Consider the following 16,758-nt stretch of genomic DNA (forward strand, 5'->3'; position numbering starts at 1 on the left):
ACTGACCTCAGCAAGCCAGGCTTCCAGGGTGGGGAGAAAGGTCTGGCCCCGTGCAGCCCTCAGCTCCCCAGGGGCCATGCTGGCCATATGCCTTCTTTTCTTCTCAGCTCAGCACCAAGGATGGCCTTTGCCTGCCCTTGGGATGAAAGAACTTTGAGATGCCTGGGCCCAGGAGCCCCCTGCAGGCTCTTTCCTCTCTCTGGCTTGAATCCACGGGAGCGCGCCCTGTTGCTTGCTCACCCCAAGGCACAGACACTCGGATTCCAGGCTTTATTGAATGAGGGAAGAAAGGAGTTTCTCAGGGAAGGAAGGAAACCCAGGGTGATTTTCTTCTGACTGGAGGACCTGAAAGAGACGTGGGTGAGCAGGGCAGGTGAGATGGGGACGAGGACCAGGTGGACAGGAGGTACTGAGAGTCCTGGGGGGCATGAGAGAAGTGGGGTTCTACGTTCTGCTGGGCCCTGCTAGATAACAGATGGGCACCCGCTCCCTCTTAGAAGGGGAGTGGATTTCTTGGAGAGGCTGGAAAGTGCTCCATATGTCAGGGGAATGGAGAAAGAAGTCCGAGGAGACTTGGGTGCCAGGCAAGAATGGAGGCACGAGGGTGGAGACCGGGGTTAGGGGGCCGGGAAGGGGCGCTCCACCTTACCCAGGTCTGGGTGCTCCAGGACACAGTGAGCTATGTAGGCTGGGTGGCAGTGCAGACACTGGCATTTCTTGCAAAAAAGGATCTCGCAGCGCGCGCAGCCCCCGTGGCGCGGCCGCCGCTGCCGCGTCTCCAGCACGCACGGTTCCTCGGGGGGACCACGCTTCCTAGGGACCCCGAGTGCTCAGTGCCCCGACGTCCCTGCTATCCACCCACCCTTCCATCCATCAAACCATCCATCCATCAAACCATCCATCCATCCAACCATCCATCCGTCCATCCACCCACCCGTCCATCATCCATCCATCCACCCATCCATCATCCATCACCCATCCACCCATCCATCCACCCCATCCGTCCGTCCATCCATCCATCCACCCACCCACCCACCCATCCATCCATCCATTCCTGCTCGCCATTCGTCCATCCCTGCTCGTCATCCATCTATCCCTGCTCGCCATCCATCCATCCATCCATCCATCCATCCATCTGTACATCCATCCACCCACCCTTCCATCCATCCATCCATCCATCCATCCATCCATCCATCCATCCATCCATCCAACCATCCATCTACCCATCCACCCACCCACCCGTCCATCCACCCATCCACCCATCCATCCACCCCATGGGTCCATCCATCCATCCATCCATTCATCCACCCACCCACCCACCCACCCACCCATCCATCCACCCATCCATCCATCCATCCATCCGTCCACCCACCCACCCACCCATCCGTCCATCCACCCCATCCATCCATCCATCCATCCATCCACCCATCCATCCACCCCATCCATCCAACCATCCATCCATCCACCCACCCATCCATCCCTCCCTCCCTCCGGCCGCCGCCGGGATGCGCCCCACCTGTCCGCGGTCACCGCCAGGCTGGCGAGCAGCGCCAGGGGGCTGAGCCAGCTCCAGAAGCCCTGGTCCGGGCGCCTCAGCAGCGCCGCCTGCTGGGTGCTGGGCTCCTGGCGCAGCGGGCAGTAGGACACCGAGCTGCGCTCGCGGGCCTCGCGCGCCCCGGACCCGCGCGCCCCCGCCTGGTCGTGCGCGGCGCCCTGCGCGCCTGGCCGCGACTCCTCCTCTTCCTCCTCGTCCTCCTCTTCCTCGACTTCTTCCTCCCCCGAATCCTCCAGGTCTTCCTCGCGCTCCGCCTTCTTGGGCCCGGTGTCCTCCAGTTCCTTTCTCCACAAGGGGGTCTTCACACCTGCGGGCCGGGAAGCGCTCAGTGGGGGCCCTTGTTCTCCAGTGGAGGACCTGGGCGCCCTGACTGCTGGATCGGTAGCTGGGGGGGGGGATGCTTCCGGCCAGCTGGACCCCCCCACCCCGCGTCTCCCCGCTTCTCCATGAGTGGCTGATCCCGACTTTTCCCTGGTTCTTGTACTTCCTAAGCCAGGGAATCCCGGCCAGTCGCCTGGCTTCTGCCCGGCTCCTGTTGGTCTCTGTGGGATGGGGAAAGCAGGGCCTGCCTCAAGGCTTGTTGACAGTGTACAGCGCCCAGCCTCGGGCTTGGGGGCTGGGGGAGGGGTAAGCAATCAAGAACCAAGTAGGAAACCTAATCTCTGTGTAGGCTGTTAATAAACATTGTCCTAATTGGTTGTCTGTTTTTCTTTCCTCCAAGTGGGGGAAGTCCAAGGGGATCCGGGGTGGCCCAGTGCCCATTGCCCAGTGTGTGATGATGGGCCAGTCTAAGCAGAAGCCGATCAATTAGGGAAAGACATCTCTTTCCTACTTTTGCCCAGCAGAGGTAGAGTACTGAAAAGCCATTACAAAGACCAGAGAAGATAAAAGATTGGAACGGAGGGAGCAGGTGGAGAGATGAGGGTGTGGACATAAAAAATTACTCAGAAGGGGGGTTGGGGATTGCCTGGCAAGCAAGGCCCTGAGTTCCGGCCTCAGCTCTGGAAACAACAGAAAACTCAGGAAGAAGAAAAGAGAAGGCTTGTAATTACACAGATGGGTCATTAAGAAAAAGCTCAAATTGTCCTCTGGGATTGCCATGATAATGGGCAGGTTGGTCCCAGCTAGGCCCCAAGGGGCCTTTATCCTAGTCCCCAGCCTGTGCTGAACCCCACTTACCAAGTTTATCCATTCTTCCCAAGTGCTGCCCACTTTCTGGTCAGGGACTGGGGTGTTAGTGGGTGCTGGGCACCCATAGAACTTGATGTGGTTTCTAGGGCCTCTATTGGCTCTTGAGGACTAGGAGGGTGGGGGTAGAGGAACATTGGAGGTGGGGCTAGAACTTCTGCTCCTACAGAGTTCTGCCCAAGAACTGTTAACTTTTCCCGAGCCTCTGGAGCGCTCAGAACTCAGGTCCCCCTACCTACCTACACACACACACCCTGGGAAGAACCAGGGTAGAAGTTTTCAACCCTGATAGATTGGGTTCAAATTCCAGTTCTACTTACATCATACATTGGTGGGTTTTTTTGTTTTTTTTGTTTTTGTTTTTTGTCATCCATGGAGCTTGAACTCAGGGCCTGGGCGCTGTCTCTGAGCTCTTCAGCTACCCCTGGAGCCACAGCGCCACTCCCTGTTTTCTAGTAGTTAACTGGAGATAAGAGTCTCACTGTCTTTAGTGTCCAGGCTGGCTTTGAACCATGATCCTCAGCTCTCAGCCTCCTGAGTAGCTAGGATTACAGGCTGTTGTTGTCGTTCCAGGGGGAGTGGAAGTTTCGCCAACATTTGGCAGGTAGAAGCTACAGTGTCTAAGACAGCCTTCTACCCAACACACACAACAAGGAATCATCTAGCTTTAATCATCAATATTGCCAAAGCGGAAACACTCTGTTTAGACCAATGCTGTGAATTCCTTAAGAGTAAGACCTCCTGGTCTAAGGGGTACTTCCTGGTCTAATCTACCAACTCTTCCTCTCATGACAGCAGTAGTTTAAGCACTGTCCAGCTCCACCCTTGTTCCTTCAGACCCTTTTTCCACTCAGCTGTCACTCTCTCACCTGCTCTACACCTGTAGTGCATGTGTTATTTCAGTCTGAGAAAAAAACAATTCCCAAGTCTCTGGAGTCACCTGTAGATTCCTGCATGATGGGGACTCCTGTGGTTTCTTACTTTCTTCCCATTGCTGTTTTTGGAATACATCTCAGAGCTTTTGCACAGGCTGCTGCTACCTCTGCGGGAGCCCCCTCCCCCCAGGTATCTGCCAGTGTGCTTCCTCACCTGGCAGATTTCACATGTATGTCACCTTTCCCTAAGGCCTTCCTTGACCACCTCTGTAACCCTCTCCCTACATCTCCTCTTTTTATCCCCTAGGGCTAGACCTCAGAGCTTGGGCACTGTCCCTGAGCTCCTGAGCTTCTTTTTCAAGGCTAGCACTCTATCACTTGACCCACAGTGCCACTTCCAGCTTTTTCTGTGAATGCAGCACTAAGGAATTGAGCCCAGTGCTTTATGCATGCTAGGCAAGCACTCTACCATTAAACCACATCCCAGCAACACTTTTCTTTTTCAATTTTTATCATTATTATAATCTCACCATTTTGGGTTTTTTTTTTTTAACCCCTGGTTGGCATGCTTCGCCATATCTATCTATTGGCTGAGATGGGATCCTGTGGATGTTTTGCCTGGGCTGGCCTCTCACGATGATCTAAGTTTGGGCTACCCTACAAATTGGAATTATAGATGCATGCAAACAACAACACTTGGTTGAGTTGAGGGCTTCGAGAGTCTTTGCTGTGGAACCCAGGTTGACCTTGAGATTTTCATCCTTCTGCCTCAGCCTGTTCCCAAAGGATCACGTTATAGAGCAGAGATGGGCAGGTTTTCCAGAAAATGTGAGACTCTGGTTAACACACAGCCCTGCCGGAGAATCATGAAGAGCTATGGCCTAGCCACCTCAGCACCTGTGTGTGCTTGCTCCTCTGATGTTTTACACACATTATTCTTTTATTCCTCACGGCACCCTAAAGAGACAGACATTTTACCATCAGGCGTGCTGGGGCGGATACGCAGCTCATGTAGGGATTTAGGCTAACACACCACTCTTTGCTTTTTTAATACAGACTCTCCTCCAGTGCTCTCAGCCTGTTTCCCTCCCCTCCTCAACTTTTGTCAATTGCCCCAATCCCCCCACACACTAGGGTAGCTGCGTGAGAGATCAGTCCCAGACTCTCTGCCCCACTCTCTAGGCTCCAGGGCCCATGCAAGCAGCTGGCCTGGCCAAGGGTTAACAAGGAGTGTTTGTAGCAGCCACTGTCTCCAAGGAGAGGAAGGAAAGCAGAGGAGGGAGGGTACAGACCTGCCAGACAGGCTTTCGGACAAGTGGCTGTGTAGCAGTGGCTGGTCAGAGGCAATAGCTTGACCTGTCCAGCCCCAGGGGAGAGAGGAATGTCCTTACTTCCACCTGTCTTCGGAGGTTCTAAGTAGACTGGGCCGTCAAGAGTGAGCTCCCTGCAGGGGCCATCAAACAGGAAACATTTTGGCAGAGACTGAGAAATGTGGGGGGAAGGAGGCCAAGCCGGGCCAGAGGCTGAGGCCAGAAGCATGCAGAGGTGGAGCCAGGAGTCCTGAGGGCTCTGAAGGTAGACCCTTGATTTGGGGAGAACTGGGCCAAGACCCAGCAGTTCACAGGAGTGAAAGACTGGACATACCCACCTCCTGCCTTGCTGAGGTTCCAGCCATGTCTCAGCCCAGGGGAGTCAGGAGGAGACCCAGCTCGCTGGGGGCTCCCGTGCGCAGCATCCGGCCCTTCAAGTCCAGTGAGCAGTACCTGGAGGCCATGAAGGAAGACCTGGCCGAGTGGCTGCGCGATCTCTACGGATTGAACATTGATGCAGCCAACTTCCTGCAGGTGTTGGAGACAGGCCTGGTACTGTGCCGGCATGCCAACACCGTCACAGAGACTGCCTTGGCTTTCTTGGCAGAGGCACCTACTAGGGCCCAAAAGATTCCTATGCCCCGGACTGGAGTTTCTTGTAATGGAGCTGCTCAGCCAGGCAGCTTCCAGGCCAGAGACAATGTGTCCAATTTCATCCAGTGGTGTCGCAAGGAGATGGGAATTCAAGGTAACCCAACTCTTCTCTCTGAGGCTCAGGCTAGAACTGGGGGGAGGAGGGCGCGTCTGGAGCCAGGATGTTCCTTCTAGATTTGCCTTGGAGTAACTCATTTCCTTTCATGCCTCAGTCTCCCCACTCATGGTAAGTACCTAGGGATGATGGATCCATGTATGGCACAGCACCTATCTACCAAGCTCCTCTCCTGTGCTGAGCACTTCTGTGGGTATAAAGTACAGAAGATACTGAATCTGGATGCCCAAGTCAGGTGTGCTATAAAGAGATAGAAACACACTCAAAGTCCAGGTGCGAATGGGGAAGGGGCAGACCTGTTGATGCAATCTGGAGTTGGGAAAGGATATGTGGAGGGAGGGGAGGTGGGCTGAATTTTAAGGAGTAAACAGAAGTCTAGGGAAGGTTAATCTAGGTGGGGGGGGGTGCCTGGGGGAGCTAAGACAGGGAGGGTGCAGGGCTAGGCCAGTGGGAGTGGGGGGGAGGAAGACTCAAGGAGGCAGGAGGGACAGTGCTAGGGCTGGGCCCAGCCATGCTGGGCCTTGCAGGACTTAGGGCAGAGAAGTGTCAGATCCCTCACCTCTCTGGACTGGGACCCAGGGGGAACGCGTCCAGGTCTGATATTTTGTCATCCCCAGGCCAAAGGTGGGTATGCATGGACTGAGCAGGACTGGGGGCTGGAGGGTTAATAAGAGCTAGTGTTTGGGCTTGGGGGGGGGTAGCTCTGTGGTAGAGCCTGTACTTAAAAGTGCCATGGCTTTGTATGCCAGGAGTGGTGGCTCACGCCAGTAATCCTAGCTACTCAGGAGGCTGAGAGCTGAGGATCATGGTTCAAAGCCAGCCTGGGCACTAAAGAACATGAGACTCTTATCTCCAATTACCCACTAGAAAACCAGGAGTGGCACTGTGGCTCAAGGGGTAGGGTGGCAGCCTTGAGCTGAAGAGCTCAAGGAAAGTACGAAGGCCCAGAGTCTAAGCCCCATGATCAACCCACAGGGAAAAAAAAAAGGTGAAGGGGGGTGGTCATGGCTTTGGGCTCTGTCCCTAGCACTGCAGAATACTAATACTGATAATTTAAAGTTGGCCTTTGGTAGAGCATTTGCCACATAGTAAACATCATTACCGTTTATAGTTTATCTAATCCTAACAACAGCTCAGAGAAAGACTACTTCCCATCTCCGTAGGAGATGAGCTCAAGGTCACACAGAGGTGAGCAGGTCAGGATTGGGCCTTAGGGCAGGGTGTCTGGAGCTTATACTCACCTCTGCCTGAGCTGAGATTCTGGCCGAGGGAGGAAATGGGAAGCGGTCCAACCTGTTTCCAGCTCCTGGACCCTTCTGGTGGTAGCTGAGGTGGAGGAAAGGCAGGATAGAGTGGTCCCTGCCCAGCTGTTACACTGACTCTTCTCACTCTAGTCTCTCCTGCCAGTTTCTGCCCCCAGTGCCTGAAGCAGGCTGTCCCAAGCCCTTCCTTGGGGGTTGTCACCACCCCAAGATCCTGAGACCCCCATGTCTGCCACCTCTGTCTGGGACGGTACCCAGGGCCTCCTTGGGAGGTCAGCAGAGGCCTCACTCACTGGGCCTCCCCCCTCTCACTCCAAGAGGTGCTCATGTTCGAGACAGAGGACTTGGTACTGCGTAAGAACGTGAAGAACGTGGTGCTGTGCCTGCTGGAGCTGGGCCGCAGGGCCTGGCGCTTCGGCGTGGCGGCGCCCACCCTGGTGCAGCTGGAGGAGGAGATCGAGGAGGAGCTTCGGCAGGAGCTGGCCCTGCCCCCACCCGACCCCCCGCCGCCCAGGCCCCCCAAGCGCCAGCCCTGCCACTTCCGCAACCTGGATAAGATGGTGAGAGCCCTACACACACCACTGCACCTGCACCTGCACCTGCACCCGTAGCTGCACCTGCACCCACCTCTCTCCTGGCCCTCTTCCCTCCTTTCCTACCCAGCTCCATGCTGGAGTGCTGTCCCCACTCTGTGCCCTCACTCCAACACTGTGGGCAGGAGGCCATGCTTCTTACTAGACTTTGAACTCAGGAACTCACCTGGCAGGTGCTCTACCACCCAAACCATACCCCTAGCCCAGCTCAAGAGGCAAGTGCTTGTAGGGACATGAGTAACGTCTACCTATTATATGAGCTAGCCCAGGTGAGGTGAATGGGTCGTCTCTGTGGGAGACCTAGGAGGTGTCTCTTTCTGTGATGAACCCCATTTCTCCATAAGGGGTAATATAGTTTAGGGATATTTCTTTTTATTATTATTATTTATTAATTTATTTGCCAGTCCTGGGGTTTAGGGCTTAGGCACTGTCCTTGAGCTTTCTCAAGGCTACCGTTCTACCACTTGAGACACAAGCACCACTGTGGCCTTTTCTGTGTATATCGTACCAAGGAATCAAACCTAGGGCTTCCTGCATGCTAGGCGAGCACTCTACTACTAGGCCACACTCCCGGCCTCAATATTTCTTCTTCTTTCCTCCCTCCCTCCCTCCCTCCCCTCTTTTCTTTCAAAAGCTGTTACCCAGGCTAATCTCAAACTTTCAGACTCAAGCGATCCTTCAGTGAGGTGTGTGTATATGTGTGTGTGCCTGCGTACGGACACGTATGCACCCACACGCTTATCCTGAGGCTTGAACTCAGGACCTGAGCACTTTCCCTTTGCTTTTTTTTTTTTTCCAGTCCTGGGCTTGAGCTCAGGGCCTGAGCACTGTCCTTGGACTTTCTCAAGGCTAGAGCTCTACCACTTGAGTCTCAGCACCACTTCCGGCTTTTTTCTATATATGTGGTACTGAGGAATCGAACCCGGGTCTTCATGCATGCTAGGCAAGCACTCTACCACTAGGCCAAACTCCCGGCCTCCCTTTGCTTTTTCACTCAAGGCTGGTGCTCTACCATTTGATCCACAGCTTCTTCAGTCATTAATTGGGCTGGCTTTGAACCTTGATCCTCAGATCTCAGCCTCCTGAGTAGTTAGGATTACAGGTGTGAGCCAGCAGCACTAGGCTTCTTCAGAGAGGTCTTAACTAAAGGCCTTCGATACAGAGGACAAGGGACTCTGACCCAAGCTTGTCAGACCGCATATCCCACTCCTTCATGGCCTCCATTAGCTGACCTTTAAGGGCTTTGGGTCACAGATATTGATATTGCTCCAGGTCTGGTCTTCATGGGTCATTTAAAGTCTTCTCTTTACTTGCTCCCAGCTGCTGCTGGAGGACAAGAGATTATCCCATTTAGCTTGACCCGGCATGAGGGAGAGACATGGGTGTCCGGGTCGGGGAGGGCTAAGCCCTGTGACCCTTGCCTTCAGGTACAGAGCCTTGTGAGCCGCTGCACATGCCCAGTGCAGTTCTCCATGGTCAAGGTATCTGAAGGGAAGTACCGAGTGGGGGACTCCAGCACTCTCATCTTCATCCGGGTAAGTCTGCTCTGGGGACTGAGGGGCCTCCATTCTACTGAGGGGCCTCAGCAGAATGCTTAGCCCCCGTGGGGGCTGAGGACAAGCCCAGAAAGTCACCATATACCCCCAAGTCCTCTGCCCTTGGAATTGCCTATCTCTCTCAGAGATTTCTAGGAAATGCCTGGTGAAGTTGGCAAGCCTATCCCCTCCTCCCACCAGGGATGCCAGAGACGCCACCCTCCACTGATTCCACCAGAGCATGTCTAGGTGCCCCTCACTCTGGTAGAAGCAGGGCATAAAGGAACTATCTCATTTTCACATCCTACTCCACTCTACCTACATGCCAGGTCAGAGCAAGTCTGTGTTCATTGTGTGGCCCCAGCCCTAGACCTGAGTCCACCCCCACACCTGCTCAGTGCATTCTGCAGTGTGCAGCAGTGCAGGTCACTCCAGCTACACCTAGCTGTGGCCCCTCACCAGACATGGTCTATGCGCAGGGTATAGCCAGCAGCTCCGGCACAGCACCACCCAGACATTCATTTTTTGGTAAGTCATGGGGTTGAACTCGGGGCCTGGGTGTTATCCCTGAGCTCTTTTGATCAAGGCTAGCACTCTACCACTTTGAACTACTTCTAGTTTTCTGGTGGTTAATGGAAATAAGAGTCTTATGGACTTCTATGCCCAGGCTGGCTTTGAACTGCCATCCTCAAATCTTAGCCTCCTGAGGAGCTAGGATTACTGGCATAAGCCACTGGCACCCAGCTCCCTTAGCTTTTTTTTGCTCAAATCCTACACTCTACCACTTGAGCCAACACTCCACTTCCAGCTTTTTGGTGGTTAATTGGAGATAAGAGTCTCATGGACTTTTCTGCCGGAGCTGGCTTCAAATGGGATCCTCAGATCTCAGACTGATGAGCAACTAGGATTACAGACGTGAGCCACCAGTGCCCAGTTAGCCAAGACCTGTGGCTTGGGCACAGAAAGTATGAGTGCGAGGGAGCAGTCAGCAACCTGACCTCTCAGCAGACCTGGAGGTAACAGCCTGGGGATGGACGGGGTAAGGAACGGTGATCCCACTTTGGATGAGGATGTGGAAACCTGGAGGGACCATGCGATCTGCCCCATCATGGAATGGGGCAGGACCCCCCCTCCAGGCAGCCCCCCAACAGCTCACAGAGGCAATGCTAGAGACATTCAGGTCCCACACCAGATCTAGGCATATAAGATATAAAAAGACAGACTCCTCTGCCCGAATGGGAGAGAAGCCAACCAACTGGTCCAAGAAGCAAGATGTCCTCCACCATGTCCTCAACCTCACCCTTGCCCCCTCAGATCCTGCGGGACCATGTGATGGTGCGTGTGGGGGGCGGCTGGGACACGCTGGGCCATTATCTGGACAAGCACGACCCCTGCCGGTGCACGTCTCTCTGTGAGTTCCCTGAGAGCAGTTCCTGGTGGGCTGGTTGAAGAGGCACAGCTATGGGTTGGGAGGGGTAGATGGGATCTCAAGGGCTTAAGGTGTGCTGGAGGGTGGCAGAGGATGAATAGGACCAAGCTTGGCACCCACGTCGCAATACTGGGCACAGCCACTAGGTGGTGTGCAGCACACTCAGAATCAGGGTTGGGTCAGGTCATCTCTGCACAGCTAAGGTCTGGCGTTGGGATCTTCTGTGGTGTGTGATTTCAAAGGTATTTACCCCATCCATAATCTCCATCAGCCCTTCACACCATCCCAAAGGAGCACAGAATCTAAGTAAATGCTGAGGATCTGCACTACACACACAACTTTAAACAAGTCCAATAGCTGTGTCTCCAGTAGGGAAACTGGGGGTGCTGCTGTGGGCCCACGTGTCTCTAAAGCTGGGTGGGGGAAATGTGGGTGTCTGAGGAAGGGGAACAGAAGGTCTTATCAGCCAGCACTGAACCCTTCCCTTTTCTCCTTTCTCTGGGGGACAATATTGACAGCACACAAACCGGGCAGATTCCTGAAGCCCCAGTCTGTACCAGTTCAGCATGAAGTGAGAGTTGAAGATGGCCCCTGCCAGCCCCAGCCTGTGATGACAGTCAGCCGCTCACAGAGCCCTCTGCCTCCAGTACACTGGAACACATACACTTCTTCAGCCCGAAAAGCCAGGCTCTCTCCTCACGCTTCCCCTAAACCCCACGGTGAACAGAGAGCAGCAGGCCTGAGAGAGATGACGCCATCCCTCAGGTACAGGAGAAGGACAGGGAAGGGTTTCTTTCTCTTTTACAGACCATATTCTCAGGGTTCTTTCCACTCTAAGATAAATGGATCAATGCCCCGACTCCAGCAATACTTCAGGAATGCCAGGGGTGGTGTCACAGACCTGTAGTCCCAGGTAGTAGGGAGACTGAATGAAGGCTGTCAAGAATGAGGCCAGCCTATGCAACATAAGGAGACTGTACCTCAAATTTCAGGAAAGAAGCTAGAGACATGGCTCATTGGTAAAATGATTACCTAGTATGTGCAAGACCCTGTGGTTCAATCCCCAGTACGTATGCAAAAACAAGAGAAAACAATGGCTGGAGGTGTGACTCAAGCAGCAAACAGGACACCCCGAGTTCAAACCCCATACATACACACACATACAATGTAGAATCCCCTGGCGTTCAGAACAAAAAAAATAATAATCACTCAGTTTGGGGGGATCATCTACTTATCTTACATGATCCCACCGTTTCACATACAAAAAGGAGGCAGAAGCCCAGAAAGGAACAAGCGTACTACAGGTCCTTCTGCCATTTCATGGTGGAGATTGACACTGAGCCCTATCCCCCAAGACGGTGATCTTTAGTGATCAGATCTCTGATCTAGAGTCACTCTTGGAATGATATGAAATCACCCCAAGCCAGGCCTAGGTTGCCTTCTCTCTGCTGCTCAGAAAAACAAGGGAGCACAGACTGAAGCAGTGGTCGGCCCAAGGAAAACCTTTAGCTGGCCATGGGAGAAGAAGCATTGTTCTTTTGCACAGCCAAGAGCTGTACTCCCATTTCCCTGCTGGCACTGAGTTTCCCTCTCAGCCTATGATACTCCTTTCCAGGTCCCAGGAGAAGCTGCTCACCCCATCTTGGAGGCAGCCCTCAGGTGGGGGCAGTCTGCCCATTCCTCAGTCTTCACCTACCCACAGGGGCCAAGAGCCACAAGATGCTCTCCAAGGAAGGAAAGATGAAAAATACTCTGGTCAACTTCCCAGAGGAAGGACTCCTACATCTTGGGTTCATGAGGAGACAGATGGCCTAGGAATCCATGCCAGGGCCCCTACTCCCCAGAGACGTGAAGCTCCTGTGGCCACCACCAAAGTGACATCACCAAGAGGACCATCTCCTCTGCATTGTTCCTCAAGCTCAGTCAAGCCTCCAGGCCCCAGGCTGCCACTCCAGGGTGCTTCCCCCCAGCTCAGAGAGCCAGCATCTGTCCGCTCTCCATCCCCTGTCATAGGACTCACCAAGATTCCAATCCAGCCATCTCCTGCCTGCCCTGACACCCCAGGAAGAAGTTGTCCAGATACTGCGAATGGAGATACCGTGGCAGAAGTGGGGAGAAACCCCAGCCCATCAAAGACTGTGACTGGGTCAAGACACGGAAACTGCTCTGCGGAAGTGAGGCAAGAGAACAAGAAGCCAGACATCCAGGTCACTGCAACAGCGGTGGAGCCACTGGGCCGGGGCCCACAGGAGTGGGAGAAGCAGCATGCCTCCCTGTCTCTTGGCAGGGCCAGGAAGCAAGCCATCTACCAGAGCCTGGAAGAAGAGCTTGTGGCCAACATGGAGCTGCTGGAAGTAGGGGGTGCCTGCCCCCAGGACACAGGGTCAGCAGTAATCCCTCGAAGCGGGGTATACGTCCCCAGCCTGAGTGGGCGGTGGCCTGTACCCGGCGGTCCTTATGACAAAGTCATCCAAGAACTAGCTCATGGCCCCCCACCCCTCCTTAAAGTGGACCTGGGATCTTGGAAAGTCACCCCTACAGGTTCCCCTAAGCCAGCCGTTGCTGTAGACTCTGGAAGCACAGAAGGGAAGCTGGGAGCCAGAGAGAGTGAGCCAAAGAAAAAGGCAAGCTTGAGGGAGAAGGACCCTGAGATGAACCATGCCTCACCTCCAGGAGAGCGGGAATGTTCTGCCCCTACTGTGTCTGCCAGCCAGGATGTCCCCAGACCTTCACTCTCAGAATCTCATTCTGACAAGACCAAGGCATGCCTGGGCAAGGGCAAGAGAACACTCCGGAAGCCCCAGAGAATCCCATCTATCTATAAGCTGAAGCTGAGGCCTAGGATGCGGCCCCGGAAAGATCACAGACCTGAGAAGCAGCCTTCACGAATCCCCAAGCCACTGACCTACCTCTGTCTGGGTCCAGCAAGGGCATCGCCCAGGGGCAGACTGTTGAGAACCAGGCTGGGGATCAAGGAAGGGAGGGCATCTCCAGCAGACAGAGGTGATACCAGTGAAAAAAAGGAGGAAGAAAAGGAAAAGAATGAGCAGGCTCAACCACTGGAGAGCAACCCCCAGGCCCTGGATGCCCAGAGCTCGCAGCAGCTGGCTCAAGCCCCACCTCCACCCGAGGAGGAATCCTGGGTCTGAGGAGCTCGTGGCTGGGGGAGGGAGGAAGCAAAAAGAAACACCTGCATGTAAGGACAGAGGGGCTATTCGTTCACTTCAGCATAAGCCTTGGCCAGGAGGGAGTCAGTCAGAAGGCATCACAAATGATCTAGCCATGTGTGATAATACACTCTGTAATGCTAGCAGTCAAGAGGCAGAGGCAGAAGAATTAAGAATTGGAGTATGTGTGTGGGGGGTAAGAGGATGGAGAAGAAGGATGAAAAGGAGAGGGAAAGGGAGAAAGAAGGATGGAGCCGGGCATTGGTGGCTCATGCCTGTAATCCCCGGGAGGCTGAGATCTGAGGATTGCAGTTGAACCACAAAAGTCCACAAGACTCTTATCTCCACTATGACTCCAGGGGTAGAGCAGTAGCCTTGAGCTGAAGAGCTCAGGGACAAGGTCCAGGCCCAGAGTTTAAGCCCCAGGACTGACCAAAAAAAAAAAAAAGATGGTAGGGAGAGAGGGAGGAAGGAGTTGAGAGGAGAAGAAAGAGAGGAGGGGGAGGGGAGGCTGAAATGGTCAGTTGGAGACACTCCAATTTTAGCATCAGGCCAGGGGCAGTGAGCATCCCTCTATCTTCTAGTGCTCCTCCAGAAAAGCTCCCCAATTCCTGACCAGGCCATTTCCACCTGCCTCCATATTTTTAAGTTATTAAACACACTGGGTCTGTTTCAAGCCCCACACTACCCAAATCCCTCATGCTAGAGCTGTGGAGGTACCAGGAGAACCTTCATGTGCTATCCCTCCGGAGGGAGCAGGAACAGATGAGAGGAGTTTAGGATGGAGGCTCAGCTAGTCTTGCAGTACCGCGCTAGCCTTTGGAAATGGCTGGCAGGTCAGCACCATGGACAGAGACATCAGCCAAATAAAGGTCTGGGCGGGGAAACAGTCCATTCAGTGTCAAGAACGATGGCGGGCAGAGTTCTCAACACATACACAACCGAGCAGATACAGGAAGCTGTGGTGGAATCCCGTGAGGAAAGCCCTCTGGAGAACACGCAGGGCCTGCTAACCCTGTCCAGACTTGGTTTTAGGTTTTGCACTTCTCCTTTCATCTGGTTGATCTGGGCCTTGACCTGGTGCCCACATCACACACACAGACATCCCCCCCCCGCCCCGCCCCCTCATTCCACACAGATCCCAGCCACAGAAGCCCCGGGGACCTTCCCTTCCCTCCCGAGGAACAGGGCCGATACCGTGATACAGAAACAAGGGAAACACTCCCTGATTTTTAATCTGACTTCCGTTAACAGATCAGTGGGCATCACACATACTTCCAGACCCTGTAGTGGGAAACCCTGGTGGTGGGAGGGGAAGGACAGAGACTCAGAATGAGTGGACACCTGAAGTTCAATACCTGGGGTGAAGCGGGGGAGGGGGGGAGGGGGAATGTGCTACATCCCGATACCTCCCACAAGGGGCAGCCACAGACATGGGCCCGCCCACCCTTCCCTCAGGTGCCTCTAAGGTGAGGATGATCGGGACACACAGATGCTGCCATCCTTCACCCCATCCCTCTGTGAACCAGGGGTGGGGTTGTGGGAGACCAAAAGAGACGGCCCTCTTTCTTACCCTCCCAGCCACTCTGAAGCGTGGGGAAGGGGAGCCACCTCCTCCGTTTCAGAGGGAGGCTCAGAGAGGGAGTCTTTCCCAAAGTCATGCAGCACAGCAGGGTCTAGAACCCAACAACACTAGACTGCTCAAAGTCAGGTTGGTGACTTGGGGCCCTGCTACCCCCAATGTGTGGAGGGACTGGGAAGCAGCGAGGGAAGGCGGGTAGAACCACAGATTCCCTCGATCAACCCTTCCCTCCGCCTCCTCTCTGTCACCCCTCCATGTACTTGATTTCCCAGTCTAGGTGCTGTAGCCTTGGTCAAGGCTGGGTTGTACATGCCCGCCTTTTAAAAAGGGTCTTTGATGTCCTCCCACCGGACCAGGACGGAGGGCCTAAAGAGAATTTCCTTGGTCAGGGGCAGGGGACACGGTACCACTGTTCCCTCCCTTCAAGTCCCCCAGAAATCCCTCAGGCCATTCCTGGAATCTTGACTATTATTGTTATTTCTAATTCGGTACAAAACTGACAGTGATCAGCTCCGGTGACGAGAGGTAGAAACCCGGCTAGGCAGCCGGAGAAAATGGGGGCGGGGAGAGTTAGGGCATAGGGCCACCTGCTGCTGGGACAAGGGGTGTCAGATCCTGAGGGCCTCCGCCAGTGGGTGGGGAGGCGCAGGGCTCCTCCTGCCCCCCCTCAGATTGTAATCGGAGTCATCTGAGATGTGATGCAGGCAGAGTCTGGGGTAGTCAGGATGGGATGAGACTGGGAGACAAAATCGTCACTGGCACAATCCTACCCCCTCCTGGGCTCCACCCCCCTGCGTGCCACCCACAGCCCCTCTCACAACTCAACATTCCCCTGGTCTGGCCAACCGCCCAGTCACCGCAGGAGCTAGCAGAGGAAGGGAACCTGGCGTCATGGAAAGCAATCTAGCCTTTTTTTTTTGGTGGGGTGGGGGGACTCCCTTGTCCACACTCTGTCAAAGCAAAACGAAGTTTAAACCCAGGAGTGACCTGGCTTTGGGGTGGGGGAAGGGCGCCCGGCAGGGACGGACCATCGAGTTAAGGCTGGAAGGTAGGTGGTTGTGTCTCTGGGGCCCTCAGGACCCCTCCACGGCGGTCCCGGGCCCATCCGCAGCTCTCTGCCCCGTGCCAGTGGTGCTGAAGGTCGGGCGGCCTGGCCTCACCACGCGGCCAGGATCTGCGACGAGGGGAGGGGGATGAGAGAGCCCTGTGAGCGGAGCTGGGGGGCGGGGGGGGACGAGTGAGGACGGACGGACCCACACGCACGCGCACGCACGCACGCACACGCACGTACACGCCGGGAGACCACGGGCGGGGCAGTCCGGCCGAGGCAGCGCCGCCTCAGCCCGCCCTCCCTTCCTCCTGCTCACCTCCAGGACAAGCGGAGGCTGCGGCGCCCCCTGCGGGCCGGGCACGCCGGGAGGCTCCCCCGTAGGTGCGCGGGTGGGGGCCATGGCGAGGAAAGAAGCCGCCCTCCCCACTCCCCGCACCTCACC

General features: G+C 55.0%; 2 protein-coding genes across 2 annotated transcripts; one reads left to right on the plus strand and one right to left on the minus strand.

The window, feature by feature from the left end:
* Positions 1-256: 256 nt before the first annotated feature.
* On the minus strand, positions 257-2,852 carry Pgbdf (plakoglobin binding and degradation factor). Its single transcript, XM_090351233.1, has 4 exons — positions 2,735-2,852; positions 1,517-1,862; positions 650-813; positions 257-345 (listed from the first exon to the last, which is right to left on the minus strand). Exons 1-4 carry the CDS (start codon positions 2,745-2,747, stop codon positions 299-301), a joined length of 570 nt encoding a protein of 189 aa, XP_090207359.1. The 5' UTR covers positions 2,748-2,852; the 3' UTR covers positions 257-298.
* A 2,439-nt stretch (positions 2,853-5,291) lies between these two features.
* On the plus strand, positions 5,292-13,859 carry Gas2l2 (growth arrest specific 2 like 2). Its single transcript, XM_090351769.1, has 6 exons — positions 5,292-5,676; positions 7,278-7,519; positions 8,980-9,087; positions 10,402-10,498; positions 11,035-11,281; positions 12,132-13,859. The coding sequence occupies exons 1-6, from the start codon at positions 5,292-5,294 to the stop codon at positions 13,663-13,665; spliced, it is 2,613 nt and encodes an 870-aa protein (XP_090207895.1). The 3' UTR covers positions 13,666-13,859.
* Positions 13,860-16,758: the final 2,899 nt, after the last annotated feature.

The sequence above is a fragment of the Megascapheus bottae genome, chromosome 17, assembly GCF_031878675.1.
Source record: "Megascapheus bottae isolate mThoBot1 chromosome 17, mThoBot2.hap1, whole genome shotgun sequence".
In the NCBI taxonomy this organism is placed as follows: domain Eukaryota; kingdom Metazoa; phylum Chordata; class Mammalia; order Rodentia; family Geomyidae; genus Megascapheus; species Megascapheus bottae.